Below are 18,255 nucleotides of genomic sequence, written 5' to 3'. Positions count from 1 at the left end.
CCTGAAATTAATATCCCAAAGACCTCTAAGATTGTATAGAATCTCTTTTATAAGCATGTAAAAATAGCAACACTGACAGAATAGGTGAGATATCAGTGTGAATTTGCTCCTGCTGGTTACAATTTTAAAGCCTTTATCAGATGGCAAAAGAGTTCAGCATGGACACTTGTTGCAGATTTTGCTGTAGAGTAAGGTTTAGAAATGAATAAATAAACCAGTGTAGCCCTTACTGCTGTTTATTAAAAAAAAAAAAAAACAAAAAGCATTACTGAGTAATTTGCAGGTACTTGCCAAATGAACTGTGCACAAGACGAAAAAGCTGCAATACAGTTGCAGTGATAAGTTATTTTTTATTTTACAAAAAGTAGCTGCCTTGAAGAGAAATTAAAATAACATTCCTTGCTTTTTAATCCTGTTGGTTTTTTTTTTCTTTTTTCACCTTTTATTTTAAGGAATGAAAAAATCCTTAGCAAGACAGATACATTACATTTCTTCATTGTCACTCAGAACAATTTACAGCAAATATACACACAAATACTGAGGCCAAACACAGGCAATAAATTTTACATATTGCTATGAAAAGTTGCAAGATGCTGCTTGGCTTTCAAGGGCCTAGATGGCAGTGTAGTTCTTAGTGTAATTAGTCAATTTGATCTTCTCTGGGAAGATAATATTAACTGAGAGGTTTTCCCCATTGTTAGACTTCAGAAAAAAGTTCTTTTTCTTGCGCAGGAGATGACTATATTTGGCATTAGCAAGCCACATTTCACATTTTGAAAAAAAAACAATCCCGGTTGTACCCAATACAACAAGACACGTAAGCAAGCCCAGCACAACAAAACATATCACCTGGCTTCTACTCAGTAAGGGATCTGCATTTTGAATTGTTTCTTTCACTGTTATCTTCAGGATTTCTTGTTGTTGATGCACTGATCTATGGTGAGCTTTTGAGGGTGGCTTATAATTCTGCATATGCTTTGTCTCCATATTCATTCCAGAGAGGCTGGTGTTTTTGCTGGGATGTTTGCAGGTCACGCCAACAAATTCTGGTTTACAGATGCACTCGAACCCTCCCTGGGGATGCTCGCTGCAAGTCCCTCCATTCTCACATGGGCCACTTGCACAGAAAGTGACACGGCTGCTGCAGAGCTTTCCTGTATAGCCATGGGGACAAGAACAGCTGAAACCCACACCAACATCTGTACATGTTCCTCCATTCTCACATGGGCTGGATTCGCAGTCGTCTCTATCTATTTCACAGAAGTTGCCAGCAAAACCAGAAGGACACAGACAGGAAGCATGGGGTGCAAAACCATTGTCATCAATGCATGTTCCTCCATTCTGGCAGGGAGAACTAGGACCATACAAACACAGAGACAAAATTGAAGTTTAAAGGTAGAAACTGTTAGGAAACACTATGTATAATAAAAAGAGCTGGTTTTTCTTTAGAAGAGCCAATTCCAAATGCAAATGCACTGAAGTCAGTGAAGCTGAATAAAGAATGAGTTTGTTCAACAGCTTTGTCAATACAGATTATAATATCTGCTGCTGACCCTTTGGGCAGGATTTGTACACCAGTATATAAATTCAACCCAATGAGCTGTGAAGGGATTTTAAGATATTTCAAACATTTATTCAAATTAAGCTTCTCACTATTTTTATATGCATGGAGCTATTTAGCTGAGCAACTATTTAGACAAGAGAGAACAAAGATATGAGCAGCCATGACTACTTCCTTTCTACCTGATTACTCCTAAAATAATCTATATATTGTATTGGCAGGGCAAAACAGTGCCATAGCAGCTAGGTGTAAAGCTGATTGGTTTTATTCTGCCCATCTGTGTTCCATTACACAAAAAATTTAGAAGCAAACAGATACTTTCCTATAAACTCTTGTTCAGCTAAAATTTTGGATAGATATAATTATAATAACAAATATCAATGAGTGAATTTCAGCCTGGACAAAGACAGCTGTAATGTGACAGCAGGACCATAGGAAACTGAATATTCCTACAAACTCTTTTAGTACTTCCCAACTAGTAGCCTGACATTATGTTTTAGGTGACATGTATTAACTGAGAGATCTTTTCTCTCTTTAGAATGCAACTGTGCCTTACTGAGAGTGATGCCAAAAGATGAGGCCACCCACTGACTGGCACAAATGTGTCAATTCAGGGGATCTATGCAGAGTGCACTTGGTCCTTTAGCTGTCCCTGCTGGCTGACAAGGGTCCCTGAGTCCCAGGTTTACAAATAAACCTCAAACCCTCAAACTTTCATGGCAGTTCATCACACATCAGCAAAGCTTTTAAAACTCACTTTGTAAAATATGAAAAATACTTGGCAAAGTTTAGGATGAGCCTCTTTGACAACAAAACTTTTCTGAATACTTATGTATTCAGAAAGAAGACATATAGCACAGTACTGTCTGACAGTTGAAAAGTCCAAGCTGTTATTTAAGGCCCCCCACTTTCAGGGCAAAGTCCCAGGGGTAATGAAGATCACAGCTTTAGATGCAGACATTTCACATATATAGCAGACAGTAGCAACAGGCTGTTATGGAATTCCATGGTGGGACACAGAGATTTACAAGATCTATTGATGTCTGGATGAGATGACTGTGAAAGAGGTATAAGCTCCTGACTACAAATGGTCCCTGATCATTGGTCATAACAAGGCTGGGCTAGTCACCATTGCTCTGGGACTACCTTTGGTAGAGATTGCTCCAAGCACCTCTGGCTTCATGGGGGCTGAAACACTCAGCAGCCACCCATCAGGAGAGACTGAACATTCTGGCAGAGGAATCATCTGTCTGTTTTCTGCAGCTTCCACATTAACTGCTCTGTCCTCTAGTACTGTTCTTCACTTTAGATGTTGGCTGGGTAAAAAAGCACTAAAAGAACATATTGGAAGTCTGGGAGCAGTATTTGACATAGACGTGGTTAGTGACAACTTGAGGTAAGGAATTTCAACATATTAACCAGCCACTATGTCTTTTTAAGTAAAATACGGAAATTGGAGTTATACATTCCTTCAGCGGTTATGGCTGTCTTGGAGAACATAGCACTCTCCCTTAGCTTTACAGGTCCCACGAAAAATTGGACAAGCTGGTTTGGATATGAAAATGTGTAGAAATTTGAACCTTCATGGCTGGGTTGAATCTCAGTACTTTCTAGGGAAATGGGAAGAAATTGTTGGAGAACCTAAGTGCAAACCTTTTTCTGAAACTTTCAGAAATGTAAAATATTGAAATAAAAAGAGTTAAGGGGAAAATGCAGAATTTTGAATTTTTTCTTTATTTATTACTGAGTTGCATTTGTCTATTTTAAATATGTTTAAATAAATAAAGCCTTAATAATAATTTCCTTGAGTAAATTCTTCTACTTTGCATTTTTGGCATTTAACACAGCAAGGTGTAGTACATGAAGGGTTAGTTGTAGGAAGCATTCCATACCATTCTTTGCTTCCCAGATAGTCTGGTTTCTTTTAGAAAGCACTGCTCTGCTTCAAAGCAGAAACCTCAAAACATCACACAGAGGTCACTAATGCAGATATATGTAAACAGACTAGAATAAACACTTTGATTTGAGAATTGCCCTGGTTCTATCTGTGAAAATTAACTAAGAAGCCATCAGCAATGCTCAGTAATATCAACATTTTTAACATCACCACTGAGGTAGAGAGGAATTGAGATGTGAATGAAAGGGGACCATCTGATGAAGTCTCTTTCTGCGATGTGGGATGCACTCTCTGGTGGACTGTGAATTATTATTAGCAGACATGGAGTGCTTATGCTGACAACAGTTGTCTTTTTGAATTAAATGCAGATTTGCAGTGCCTGCTGCTAATTTTCCTGAAAAAGACAGCTTCCTAGAGAAAAATAATCATCCTTTCAAGTATGTGGCTTTCTTGAGAAAAAAATGTTCATGATTTCCAGGCTAGTTCATCAGCATTCAGTCCAAAACCAGAGCGCCAACACAAAAAAAAAGGAGTTTCAGCAACTTAAAACCATAAGGTGTTTAAAGAAGTACATGGAACTAATCTGTATTATTTTGTTGATGCTGTATTTTTGGAACTCACCTGTTTTTTGGGATAACTAGTATATATGTCCACACTGAAATATTTGGTCTACAGGTGAAAATAAGAAAAACCTATTCACATTCCCCATACTAGGCAAGTAGCTTGGATGTGAGTTATGGCTCTTTCAAGGAACTTTAATTTCCTCATTGTCAATGAAGAAAAATAGGCAAATCAGAGTAGCTATCTTAGAGGCTGAAAGTCAACCCAGAAAAAACTGTGCGAGTTTTTTCTGGGTTGACTTTCCAAATAAAAGTGATGACAAAAAAATTCTACTGACATGAAGTCATGAAAGAATGGCAATTCTTGCCAAAGAGAGTGAGAGGTGTTAATATTTCTTAAACAAGAGTCTACAAGTCTTCAGGAAGATTCAGTCATAAGGTAGATTTGAATATTCATAATTATCTATCACTGAGCAAAAAGAAAACCAGAGCGTATCCATATAGAGCAAGAGATCAAGAAGGCAATCTCCTAAAAGAAAACTGTGATTTTAGGGTGATAGGTTTACCAAGTTTGTATCCACCATAAAGACATTCTGTATGTTTATGGGATCAGAACTTTGATGAGAACTTTGATGAGAAGTCTAGAAGACAGCAGATGCTTCAAGATTTGAACAGAATCCCAAATTCACACTTTCTCTAGCACTGAAAGGTCCTCCTTATTTCAAGCAGTTCTACTAGTGACTTTCCTGGAAGTTCTTTAGCCTGTGCCCATTGGCTCTTGACCTTTCATTGAGCACCTCTGTGAGAAGTCTGGCTCTGTCATCTTTGCTTCCCCCCATCAGGTGCCCATACACAATGGACAAGTTCCTCAGAGCCTGCTCTTCTCCAGGCTAAATGACCCAGCTCTCAGTATCCCTTTATGGGAGAGATGCTCTTTAATCATATCCATGGCCCTTCACTGGACTCACTCCAGTATGGCTGTGTCCTTTTTACATTGGTTAGCCCAGAACTGGAGCCAGCACTCTGGATGTGCCTCAGCAAGACTGAGCAGAGGGGAGGGATCACCTCTCTCAGCCTACTGCTGTTCCTAATGTCCCATTTCTTTTAAAGAATAGAGAGCAAAGGTCTCCCTGCTCTGATGGAAGTGAGACTGTCTCCTTCAGTTAACTATTATTATAACCATATTATTTTATGTTGGTTAAGAAAAAAGGACAGACTGGTGGGCTAGGTGTTTTCATGCAGACAGCTTCTGTGCTAACTACTGTTCTTATTGTGCTGTGTATAAATTATCCCTCACTAGAGGTGAGAACACAGGATGGGAGTCACCTCAAGTTTGTTAGTGAAAATCATGAGAAGGCATAAATTCACCACAATAAAATATGCAAATTAGCATTTTTAGTACTCAGATTGTGCACTGAAAGCCACACTGATAATCTGTTAAGTCTTTAAAATATTAATAGATTAGATTTGTAAAGTCTGATAATATCAGCAACTATCAGAAACATTGTGTTTTTTAACACTTCCACTTATCAAAGAATTCTGAATAATAGAAGCGTAGATTTTAAATGCATGTTAGAAATCAATATTTACCCATTAATAATGCAGGGTCCTTTCTTGAGATGGCAGTTTTTTCCTGTAAATCCCTGGGCACAGAGACAAATATATCCTCCATCACCAGTCTCTATACACGTTGAATTATTGGTGCAGGGCTTTGCTGAACATGGGTGAATATCTGTTTAAAAATACCCAACAGGGCTTGATTAATCTAATGAGAAAGAGTTAGTAAATGGTATACAATACTTCAAACAAAATATAACTTTGACAATACTTCATCCTGCATTTTATAAATTCCGATCTATCCCCCCCTTTGTTAAAATGGAGTTCAGATTGTTCAAGTATTGCAACAATTTCAGCTTATTTCTCTCCTTCTAGCGCCTGCCTGCAATATGTGTTTGAATTGCTCCATTCTATAAATAAGTAGTATTAGAAATAAAATATTACTATGGGACAAAGAACTTCTGCATAGCCTAGCCATACTTTCACAATCTTGGCTTCTCTATGAACAGAATTCTGATAAAGCAATCAGGAATGGGGAATTCTCCCTGCTTCCTGGCCATATCCTTATGTGCTTATGAACAAATGTTTCATAAAAACAGGGATCAGCAATTTACAAAAAAAATCTGTTAAAATTTCATCTTCTGGCTGGGCTACATTCAACCCTTATATAACTGTACCAGAACACAGAGCTGTATGATGTCTGGACCCAAAGTCACACATCTCATTTTCTTTGCAATTGCCCTGCTGAGACACTTCCCACTCAAATGATTACTGAAATTTTAAAATAATTAAAACTAAATAAACAAACAAGTGCATATTTTAGCAAGCTACTGCAGCTGCTGCAGAGAAGTGCTGACTGGAAGGTATCTGATGCCTCACATATACATACACACACTTTCTAAGAAGATGAAAAGGGATTTATTTTAACCACAGGAAACAACAGCCTTAGCTTTCAAATACAATCTTCCCTGGACAAAAATTCTATTTCCTAATGCATTAGCCTGTTCCCATTGCAAGATGACTTAGCATGCACTTTGAGTGAAAACTCCAATTTTCACTAGGACCAAAATAATCTTGAATTATTTTTGAAGCAGTGTTGTTTGCCAGCTATTTTCACAGACTTTAAAGGCAGCTAATAAAGAGTGTACTTTGATGGAGGAGAAAACATGAACTTTGATGCAGGTGCATGGAAACTCTCTGAAATATATATATATATATATATATATATATATATAAGAATAGGTATGTATATATATACATTACTGTCACTAATTATGTCAGGCATTTAATTTTAAAACACATCTTAAAAGGGTGTTGTATCAGGTTCTTTTAAAACATAATACATAAATAGCCTCAATGATCCCCTTTTCTCTATTTTATTTTACCTCTCATAAGGACAACCACCAAGTGGTAACAGATGAAAATGCAAAAAAACAAGATGTTACACTTATGCATATATTATGAGTGGCCTCAATCATATTACCCATAATTAATAGTTCCATCAAACGAAGCTCTCATGCTGCAGTGCAGGAAGCGATTACTGAGTGTTTTCATGAGGAAGATATGCTCAGTAGTAGTTTGTCACAGAACATTTTTAGCCCCTGCCTCATGCATTCATAGCACAGGCATTAGAGACTCCACCTGTACTCTCTGATGAGTTTGCCAACATGTGGCCTTGGCAAAGCACTCTGGTGACAAGTAGGACAATTTACTCCCAGCTCACACTGCATGTTGGCTCTTGAGCCCAATTGAGGCCAGGATTCCAGCAGGAGGTCGTGGACCTGCTAACACGACTGTGTAGGCACAGCCAGGGGTGACAGGCTGACAGATCTGATTTAGCAAGCTGGATCAAACACTCTGACTGGGCTCTCATTTTTGTCCTGGAATCAAATTGACTCAATTGATTTTCCCTTTGTTATGGTCAGTGTTTGATGTGGTTCCTGCACTGTGCAGTGTATATCAGCTGCAGAGGGAAACTCTGTGCTGTGCAGCCTGGTTCACACACTGGATTTCAAGGCTGTGTTTCCACAAGATGAGAAGATGCCATGGCATCATGGAGCCAGTTGGACAGGCTCCAATTGGTTAACCAGCAGTGTTAATGCCAAGACCAACTCACAGATGTTTTCCTTCAAGTGCCTTGTCTGTCCATGTGACTGCAATAATATTCACAAATGCTACCACTGATTCTGCCCTATGTGTTCACAGTGGATCAAGCCCAACCCATAACCTGCATGTCTCTAAATTACTAGGAAGGTCGTTCTTGTCCTGAACTGAGAACCAGGTTGCCTGTATTAAAAACAGCTATGCAATCAGAGGCATTAGCAAACCAGTTGGTGATCTAAAACTACACCAGAAAGGAAGTTCCATGATTAAAGCCAAGGAGATCATACCCATATACTTACTTTTCTACAAAAGAGAAGAGGTATCATCACCAGTCCAAATCATCTTTTTTCCTCCCATGCTTAGCAAGCAAATTAACTGCTCAGACTCTATCTCTGTTTTAGAAATATTTCAGTTTTTTATAGTGGCCAATGCACTTCAGATCCTTCCACAGTTTTCCATTCTAGGTTTTTCCTTACTGTTTCCTAAACTGGCCAACTTTCATTTAATGATACCTGTAAATTAACTGCAACTACCTGTAATGACTTTATACAGGCAGGAAACTGACACCAGCTTTTGGCAGAGGATGATGGGATCAGGGGCTGAGCAATAGTCCATTTGAGGTTTCAGTGGTTTATTGGGTCAGGATAACAATTTCTATCAACTTTCCAATAGCATGAAGAAGAGGAGGAGCACCCTTCTCTTGATCCCTTATGGCAAACAATGCATTTAAAGTAGATAAACCCACTGAGATAAAAGACTATCAACATAACATTTCTTCAGATGAAAAAATAGTTATCCTTTTGGCTGAAAATTCTTGGCAGTTCTTCATCTAAATTCAAATCTAAATTCAAATCAGCAAAGAAGACTCTGCGATGACTCTGAGTGTTGAGAGAAAGAGTAGTTCCTGCACTTAAGCAAGGAATACCTTTTTTGGTATTATAGGATTACCTTAATGAGTGTGTGTTAAATTAATGTTTTTCATAAAGATGTGGGTCCAATTTTCAATGCATTATTTTGCATCCTAATTAGCAATTGCAAGAGGGAAACATTGCAAGGCTCAGAATTGCAAAGATATATCATTACTAAAAAATTCAGCTATACAATTAAAGTTTTTAGAAGTAGCTGTGAAGATGCTACCTTTAAAAATGTGGAACTTTGCATTCAGTGATAAGCAAAAGAACCGAGCCTCCTAAGGTGGCAGAGGGGAGATTGTTTTGTGTAGCTTTAGAAATCTCTGACTGTAGATCAGAGAAGGACTCATTCCTCCTCATTAACTGTAATGAGAATCTTGGTGCCTGTCTCAGGTACAAAGACATCTGTGAGACTTGTCCAGAACAACATCTGAGAGTTTAGAGTCACGTCTGCACCACAGATGTCTGCACTGCTAGCACAGCTCCTGCAAACATACCAGGAGTGACTTTAGGAAGCCTCTCTCTGCTAATGTTTGCAGTCAGTGAGCACAGGCTGCAAAACCTGATGAGTAAATGAATACCTGATAGCCTTGCACTAAATTCCATGTCACTGCAAAGACGTGACCTACCTAAAACCTTCTTGTTCTTTTAGTCGTCTTGAAAATCTTATGCAGTTCAATCTGTCATCTATCTCCACTTTGGCTATGTATTGGAGATCTCATGCATACTCTATAAATTATAAGCCATATAGCAACAAAAGCCTGAAAGGCATGAAGAGAAAACGAGGCCCTGGACACTCGTCCTCTCGCAGCTGCAGCTGTGTGGGCTGAGCAGTGCCTGCTCCTGGATGCTCATGTGGTTTCCATCCCATCAGATCTCTCTGACTGAACTTTTGCCTGTGTCAGCCAAAATAAACCATCTCAACAAAGGCCAATTCTTCAGCTTGCTCATGCTAAGCTGGCTGATTCTGACTGGCAAAGGGTGAGAGCGTGCACACAGAGCTTTTCCCTCAGACCTGAGTCTTCAGCTTGCTCATGCTAAGCTGGCTGATTCTGACTGGCACAGAGCTGTGCTTTTCCCTCAGACCTGAGGGGGAAATGGCAGTTTGTTCAGGAAGAGCTTGTTCTCAGTTATAGTAGTGTTACTTCACTGAATCATCACTGGGTTAAGTAAAGGAAAAAATAAGCACAATGTTTTCCTTTCAACAAGTACCAAGAAAATAGCATATACATAGATATATAATGTGCTACGTAAATATTTAAAATTATTTAATATATACAAGATAACTTGTATTTTGATTAGAAGGGCTTGCACAACAAGAAGGGAGCTGTTGTTTGTTGGCCTTGTCCCTGATAATTACTGTTTAAAATATAATGAATTTACACTTGGCTCACATATATGCCCAATTACAAAAAAGACTGCATTGCTTCTGCCTAAATTATTATGCAAGTTCGAGGTTTATGTGCTGCTGCCCAGAACCTCCTCATTATCTGGAGCTAACATTCAACATTTCAGAATTAGTTCTCCAGAAGGATTTTTCATGCCTCCAACACCAGATGGGGCTGCTTCCCCTCACTCATTCAAGGAGAGAAAAGGATGTGCAAACCTATGTCACAGAGGCTGCCAACCCAGCCCTCCTCACAGATGCACTGCCAGGGCTTGGCACAGCTGCCGTGCAAGCACCCAGGGAAAGGAACACACACATTACAAAGTGCACCCTGCCAGCCAGGCTGACACCTGAAAGAGATAAAAAACAAGACAGAAACAGAGTTTATTTTTAATAAACATAATTACAAGGATGCCCCCCTTTTTGGTTCACAAATGCACAATAAATAAACTTTTGCACACCAAATTGTACTATTTGAACAAAAGCATACCATCAGTGCTTCTGGGATACTAGAAGCCGTTTATGTGAAGAAAACAATTTCATTCAGCAAGAAAACCCCCCCAACTAATCAATATAAATACTTCATACTGGAAAAAGTAAACTAAAGAGGTATCTAAATATCCATGCTTTCCAGTTACTGTATCCTAATAGAGTGCTGTTTCATTACACTTCCATATTTTCAGAGACCAAACAATTTCAGTTTCTATCTCTCTTACCAGGACTACGAATTATTGAAGCTGACCACTCCTGTGCTAACATCCCTGTCTGACAGATTTTTTTACCTGCATTCACTGGGAAATTCACAGAATCCATTCTCTGGATGGCAGCCAGCTTTACAGTTCACGCCTGGAAGAAGAGATTTATAACATCAAACCAGAAAAATCAGCACAAAAACCGCCACATCATATCCTGTACACTTTATGGATGTTCTGAAAGAACTCAGACTGCAAAATGTTCCTTTTCTTTTTTCTTCAGATACATTTTTGCATAGTAAAATTTTAAATTAACCTAATCTGGAACGTGTTATAGAATGCTGCTATAGGGCAAGTGAAATGACATACAGAATTAATCACAAAAGAATACAAAGTTACTTTAGCACACGAAAAGTCTATGCAATATCCCTACACACCATTTTAAAGGGGCAATGTCAGAGCAGATTCACGGATGTTGTTTCACGACATGCCACTCCATAAGCATTGTTTCAGAACTACTTGCAACACAGAAGTACTTTCAGTCAGAAAAAAACCAAAAATCCATTTCAAACTACTTACAGTAAAAGTGCTGAATTCAATTCAACCCTACATCGGATGAAAATAACCATTTTCATTAAATCATGCATAAATAACGCAAGTTACGGCGAAGAGACCTCAGTCGCGGTTTTTGTTTTGTTTGTTTGCTTGCTTAAACATTTGCACCAAGCATCCTCTGAAAGATTCCCGCTAGCCCCTGACACCCTGCGCCAACGCCAGGAGAAACGCGCTCCGCCCGCTGCCAAGGAAAAGCTTCCCGAGAACACCGGCATCTCCGGCTGGAGCGAGGGCTGGCGATGCCTTTGCCGCCGAGGGACTCCGGGAGGGCTCCCCAAACTTTCCCAAGTCGCCTGGCCTTCCCGCGAGCAGAGGGTGCCGGTGTCCCGGCCTTACCTGGCGCTGCGGGGAGCACGAGGGGCAGCAGGCAGCAGCAGCCGAGGATGCCGGCGGCGCGCAGCCCCATGGCCGGGCCGGGGCCGCTCCGCTCCCCGCGGGGCTCGGCGGACGCGGGGCCGGGAAGGCGGCAGCCCCCGCCCGTAGCGCTGCCGGGCTCGGGGAACGGGGCGGGAGCAGGGAGGGACGGAGGGCGGGGAGGGCTGCCCGCCTCCACCCGCGGGCAGGGAGCGGCACACCGGGCCGGGCAGCCCCCGGCCAGCGCCGCCCAAGGGGAGCCGCGCACCTCCAGCACCTCCAGCTGCTCCAGCACCTCCAGCACCTCCAGCTGCTCCAGCACCTCCAGCAGCTCAGCTCCTGCCGCAGGCGAAGGGAGGAATCCTGTAGGGGAGCGGGAGAAGGGAGGTCTGGGGCGAGGCGGGGGGAGTGTTAAGCACGCCTCTGGTCTCCTTGAAACTTAGTGTGGCTGTCCGCAAAGACCTCATTTGGGGCTTGTCTTCAGAAGGCTAAAGAATTCTCAGTCATTCCCATCAGAGCTCCAACACTTTCAGGAAAGACTCAGCAAAGGCAGGGAAAGTATAGTACAGTTCTGTTTCTGAGGCTTGAGAATTCAAAAAAGACCCCACCAAAACGCCCCTAAGTGTACCTTTAGCAGTCATGGGAAAAAAAAAATATCAAGAAAAAACATTACTTTTACCACAAGGCACTTTAAATTCGGCATTTTATTCTGTGACGGTACATTTCTTTTTTGTGTCTCTTTATTCTTCCTTTGTGCTGTCCCTTAAGGAAATAGACTGGTTATTTCTTATTCTCTGTGTTCCTTCTAGTTCATTGTTTTATTTTAAAGAAGTTCTGCCTGGTTTTTAGGATTCCTGAGGGACCTGTTTTTTGCCTGCTGATGCAGTGCTTTCTTCCCTGAGACCTCATTTACTAATTTGCCTGCCTTTATGTGAAACAACTAGAGATCTTTATACCATGGTGAGAAAACTACAATGGGCTAATTCAAGATTACCTGCTTGAAAATGCACCCTGGAAAAGACTCATTACCTTCAGATTGTCCATGCAGTGGTATTTCAAGACAGCAATGTCACATAGGTGGAAAAAGTTTGCTGCTAGCAATGCTGCCTTTTAGTTTTAAACAAGAATGGAGGAAGTGAAGGAGAGGAAAAGGAAGACTAGAAAATGAGGGTTGGGTTAAAAGAGAACACTCAGGGAGTGAGAAGCAGACACTGCTTCTTCGAGATCCTCCAGAAGCTTATCTGAGATAAGCTATGCCCGTCTGACTCCATAGGCACAGATTGCATCCCTGCCTTTTCTGCTTGTCTTGCTTTCCTTTTACTGAAACATTTACTGTTTTGAAAAGATTACCTCACAGCTTTTGCTGTAGCTCACCAGACCAAGCCTTGCTGGGGTATTGTCAGTGGCACTCTAGAGAATGTGGAGTGCTAATGATGACTGCTTAATCCTTTACTCTGCCCTTCTGTGAGCCTGTGCTTCTGTAGGGTAAATATTAGCAGCTCTGTGTTCACTTTGCTTTTATTCTTAGTTATTTGTACACACTCAGGTTGTGATAGGTCCAAGGTTGCTTATTCTTCCCTTAGGTGGTAAGTTCCCTGCTTGCTGGTGTAGATCCCTGCTACTTTACACCTTTTTTTGCATTTTTGGACCAAGAGATAACCTGGGTAGTTAAAAGGATTCCAAGCATTCTGTGATTTCTGTGATATTCCAGTATTAGCACGACCAACTTGTAAAGGAAGGCTTTAATCTTTCTGCTTCTATCCTAGAAATTTCTCCTTTTATTCTTTCTTCAGCCCTTAAGAGTAAAGAATCTGTAGAATAGGTTTTATTCATACACTCATCAATGTCAAATTATCTTCTCTAATTTGCATTGTAAATAGAGGTTCTGACACATGATGACACATTTCTTCTATTTTCTGAGATAACTACTGAATACCTGCTGTATTGTTCAAAATGACATCTTGCAAAAAATCATCAGGAGAATCTGTTTCTCACAATGCTATGTACAATGTTATAATGGCCATTGCAAACTTCAATTTTTGCACACGTCTTGCTTTTCAGGCTTTTTTTAATAGATACACTGTTAAGCAAAAACGACCTAATTTTTAGATCAACTCTACTTCTTACTCTCCTATGTCTCAGGGATGCCTCAGATTGCTGATAATAGGAAAAATTTTAATTTTCCTATATCTTCTACTTTCTTCAACTGCTATCTAAACAAAACTTGCTAATTTTTTTTCGAAGAGGTCATAATCATTTTGTTTTAGAGTCTATCTGTTGGAACAGAATCTGCCCAGATACTAATCCAAAAATAATTTCTAAACAGAAACTCAGTATTCCATAAATCCAGGCTAATTCTCTTCTCTCCCCTCCTTCCATCTGAGCAAACCAAGCTGAAAATCATTTTTACTTGGCTTGTTTACTGCCAAAAGTACTCTGATCCAAATCTCCATCGTCTCCACAATACTTCTTGAAAATTGTAGTAACTGTGTTCTATGTTTCAGATCTTAGTGATTTCTACTCAGGGTAACCTTAATTTTTTTTTTTTTTTTTTTTTTTTTACCTTTTTGGGTCTTTCCATTAGAAATTGGAAAGGAAAGAATCTCATGTAATAGATGTCTGGGTATGGACATCATTCAAAGTGTAAAGACTTACTAATTTCTTCACCTTGCTTAAGTGGTGAGTACAGATTGAGAAGCACTGGTCTAGTGAGCTCCTTACTGTGATTATTGGGAAAGAGACAGTTTCATGGAAATCTTGGGAGATTTCCTTTGGAACTGATTATAGGAATCAGGGCCATCAATTGTCCAAGAAATTGACAGCAACAACTGAATCCAGAAAAAAGTCTTTAAGAATCCTTGTCCAGAAACTAATAAAATACTGCATTTGTTCCAAGAAAGTGGCATGCAACTATCCTTCATTCTTAGACAGGAATAAGAAACATGTTCAAGGACTGGAATATTGGAAAAGGCAGATTGAGACTGAGAATTAAACTTGGCAAGGACTTCCTTTTGTACATTGAGCATAGAAACAGAGTTCTTCATGCTTCTGGTCAGCAATGTGCAAGGAATTTTGCAAAGTCTGAAACTGCAGAAGCAACAAGAAATCCTTGAAGTTATGTCCTGGCTAGGAGTTCTTGTACTCCCAAGATCCTGTACCTGTATCCTGTATCTTTGCCTACTACTCTAGCACGTTTTGACTGGAGAGAAGTACAACCACATTTTTATCTCATTATTGCAAGAATCTGAGTGTTGTATTCCATTTTATTTAAATGGTATGCTCTGTCTCACCCCTCCGAAATGTATGGTACATTCTATGCCTGTGGTCCTGCCCTGAACCCTCCTGTATCTGCAATCCCATTGGCCCAAGTCTGATTCCGCGCCCACTTCAATTCCCCTCTTAAGCTGTGCTAGGGGATCAGTCTGGCTCTTAGCCCTTCCTCTCTCTCAGCCTCTTCCCCCCTCTTGCCCCTTCCCTCCCCGAGGCTCCCCCTCCCTCCCCCTTCCCCCCTTTTCCCTCAGTAACCATGCTGTACCCGGGGTTGGGACCCCAAATAAACCTTCATCTGATCAGCACCCTCAGAAGCCGTGTGGAGTCTCCTTGCCTGCCTGCTGCTGCCAGCCAGCTCACAGCCTAGGGGGCCCTCCGGGGACATCCCCGGGGTGCCCCACCTCAAAACGAACCGCAACATCTGAGGATGGAGAATCTGCATCAGTGACAAGAAACACAAAGCAATTAATTGATATTACAGCTCCTGAGGGTCCGTGAAAACTCTGGTAGCTGGAATCTGAGGCTATCAGAAGTGTAACAAAGAAACCATAAACCAAATGCCACCTTACTTAATGGGATGAAATAACTTTGATTAATTTGGACTACCCTGATACATATTGCAAAGAGAAAGGGAAAAATATCAATTGCAGGGCAGTGCCACCTGCCTGGCGCTTTGCAAATTACTGTATCAGAAACTATCAGTGGAGACATTTGTCTTTCCTCCCTTGAAGGGATCTCATCAGCCATGAATATACACAGGTATAAAGTTCTAGGCTCTGATACCTGGTTTTACAAGTTTGTACTCAAGGACTAGTGCTGTCCATTAGAAAACAGATCATCAGATCTAGCTGGAGCCCTAAGGAACTATTTTTTACTCTTTCTGTAAGGCTGTCCTATCCTGAGGTGTGCTGGGACCAGATGGGCTGAACCAGCCTACAGTCTTGCTGGGTTTGAGCAGAACATTCTCTCTTTCCTTCCCCTCTAACCCTTGCCATGTCCCAGAGGCACAGTGACATTTGTCCCCCCATGCCAGCTTGACTTGTCTGCCTCTGGCTCCTCAGTGCACTGTGCTGGCAGGTGACTGACAAGAAAAACATGAAATTATTTCTGCTGTCACCATACCCTTTTCAAAAACATGTTTCTGCACTCACAAAAGACAACAGCTGAATGGCTGCAGACGTCAGTGGGGAGACAGGCACCTTGTCCAGGTCTGGCTGTATCAGGGTGCATAAACCAGGAAGTTTTTCTTCACAAAATAGATTTCACTGCAGCTATCACCAGTGAGCTAGAGATTGCCAAAATATTTTTTATTAGCATGGTAAATTTTTCCCATTGAATCAGTAGCCAAAATGTGTAGAGCTAAAATATACAGCAATAATTTAAAGGAGTTAAACCAAACTCACTCCCTTGCCTAGTACTGAAAATCCTCACAGCCTCCCTCTCTAACTATTGTCAAAGCAGCAGCTCAGTGCTATCTATCATCCAATTACTATGCCAGCTGTTTTGGAAAGTATATTGTATGAAATCTTGCTGTTCTGAAGACTGAGGCAAAACTTCCATCCACTAGAGCAGCTTTCCACTGTCTGAAGCAAACTTGATCAAAAAATAGATGTGATTTTCCCCCTTCTCTGTGTGAGGAATGTCAGTTTTTGCCATCCCCGAGAACACAGTCTAGCTCTGCTTTGATATTTTAAGGAAATAGACTTAATGTAGAAATTTTCAGTAAGATTCTACATTCAGAGTCTTCTGCCAGATGCATGAACTTAGCAATTAAAATACAGGGTCAAGAAATAATACATAAAAAGTAAAACAAGACAGCAACAAAAAACTTCTTCTTTTTTTTTTTTTCCTAGTAGTTTTTCCATCCTATTATTTCACAGCATAAAAAGCTGAGAAACTGGAGGACCATAGGCATAAAATAAAATACATTTAAAAAAGACATGATTCTGTCACCAATGCAAACAAAAAAGAAATCTTATCCTAAACTGTTACAAAAAAGAATACATGTGTATTTAAAGAAATCTAAGTAAAGGCATTTTTCAAGGATCTGGAAGAGTATTGCTGTTATTTCATATGGTAGTAGTGGGGTACTTGTTCTTGAAGTCTAGAATAACATAGAGAGTTATAGAATATAGAATAACATGTTCATTAAATTACACTGTGAGAATCATGACTGGATTTTTTAGTATAAAAACAGAGAAGTTATAAAAGATAGATCCGTCATGATGTGTGAAACCAGGAAAGACAAAAATGCAAGAACTTGTAGTAGACAGAAGTAATGGCCAGTACTGTACTTGGAAGAATAATTAATTTATCCTGGGTATATAGACATTTTCTTCTAACACTGAGGCTGATCAGACAGTATGACAATTTGTCACCAGAGTAGAGGCAAAATAATTAATTAGGTGTCATTAAGGGAACGTTAAGTACACTTATGAGGAGATAATATAAAACCATAATTGCTTGAAGCAGGTGTTTGGATTAGGTTATCCAAGATGTCCCTTTCAAAGCTATCACTTATGGTCCTGTGAAAGCTTTTGGTCAGGCAAACATTCCCTTGCAAACTGGTGTTAAAAAAAAGCCTGAATCCTAGGGATTTTAAAAAGGTAGTTGACAGCCTGACAGATGTCAGTGGTAATTAGGAAGTCCGTATCATAGCATGTCTGATACATCCAACATGGCAGAGCAACCTGGAGATGCAGATAATGTTCAATTTGTAAATTACATCACCTTGTTACGTTTTATTTTCCTGCAGTGTGAAAGATTTGGTGCAGTGAATTCAAGTGTAGATTCTTACTGGTCAGCCAGTAAACAGAACAATTTTTCTGGTCTTGTTAGTAGTATTGCATCTTAAAATATATTTTTAAGTACTTGACTGAGGCTAGAAAAATAGTTTTACTTCCTACATAAAACATAACTAGATCTGAGACTACATTTCTGGACAGAGGCTGACTGTGTGTACAAAGGGGAGAAAGCAACAGAGGGAAAAACAATCTAATAAGGCACAATGTTCTTATGGTTTTCTGAACAGACAATATAAATTATTCTGTCTTCCGGCTGGAAGGGATATTGATAAAGAAAAATGGACAATTCACTGTGAGACAGACGTATATCAAAATGAATAGCTTAGTTTTATCTTCATGGAGTTTGAAATGATGGAGAGCCATCAAGGACTAAATTTTTGAGAGAAGAGGAAATTCAACATTGAACCACTATTCAGGTCTTTTGGAAAATTGTCCACATATGAATAATACAGAGAGTGGAAGCATTGCCATATATATCTGAGTGTGTGTAAAATTTATTTACATTTTGTCTTTATAAGACAAATGTCTCTCTCTCTCTCTCTCT

General features: G+C 40.1%; 1 protein-coding gene across 1 annotated transcript; it reads right to left on the bottom strand.

Annotated features, from left to right (window-relative positions):
- Positions 1–612: 612 nt before the first annotated feature.
- On the bottom strand, positions 613–11,747 carry DLK1 (delta like non-canonical Notch ligand 1). Its single transcript, XM_041398074.1, has 5 exons — positions 11,620–11,747; positions 10,759–10,822; positions 10,196–10,326; positions 5,609–5,750; positions 613–1,354 (listed from the first exon to the last, which is right to left on the bottom strand). The coding sequence occupies exons 1-5, from the start codon at positions 11,687–11,689 to the stop codon at positions 613–615; spliced, it is 1,149 nt and encodes a 382-aa protein (XP_041254008.1). The 5' UTR covers positions 11,690–11,747.
- Between the last annotated feature and the right edge of the window lie 6,508 nt (positions 11,748–18,255).

The sequence above is a fragment of the Onychostruthus taczanowskii genome, unplaced genomic scaffold, assembly GCF_017590055.1.
Source record: "Onychostruthus taczanowskii isolate IOZ18803 unplaced genomic scaffold, ASM1759005v1 scaffold1, whole genome shotgun sequence".
Classification (NCBI taxonomy): Eukaryota; Metazoa; Chordata; class Aves; order Passeriformes; family Passeridae; genus Onychostruthus; species Onychostruthus taczanowskii.
The sequence above is the reverse complement of the archived record's forward strand: the minus strand, read 5'-3'. Positions and strand labels throughout refer to the sequence as shown.

Coding starts and splice junctions, on each gene's coding strand:
- DLK1 (XM_041398074.1), bottom strand. CDS start 11,689: ATGGGGCTGCGCGCCGCCGGCATCCTCGGCTGCTGCTGCCTGCTGCCC. Junction 10,327..10,758: donor GAATTTCCCAGTGAATGCAG/GTAAAAAAATCT, acceptor TATCTCTTTCAG/GTGTCAGCCTGGCTGGCAGG. Junction 1,355..5,608: donor GGACCCTGCATTATTAATGG/GTAAATATTGAT, acceptor GTATGGTCCTAG/TTCTCCCTGCCAGAATGGAG.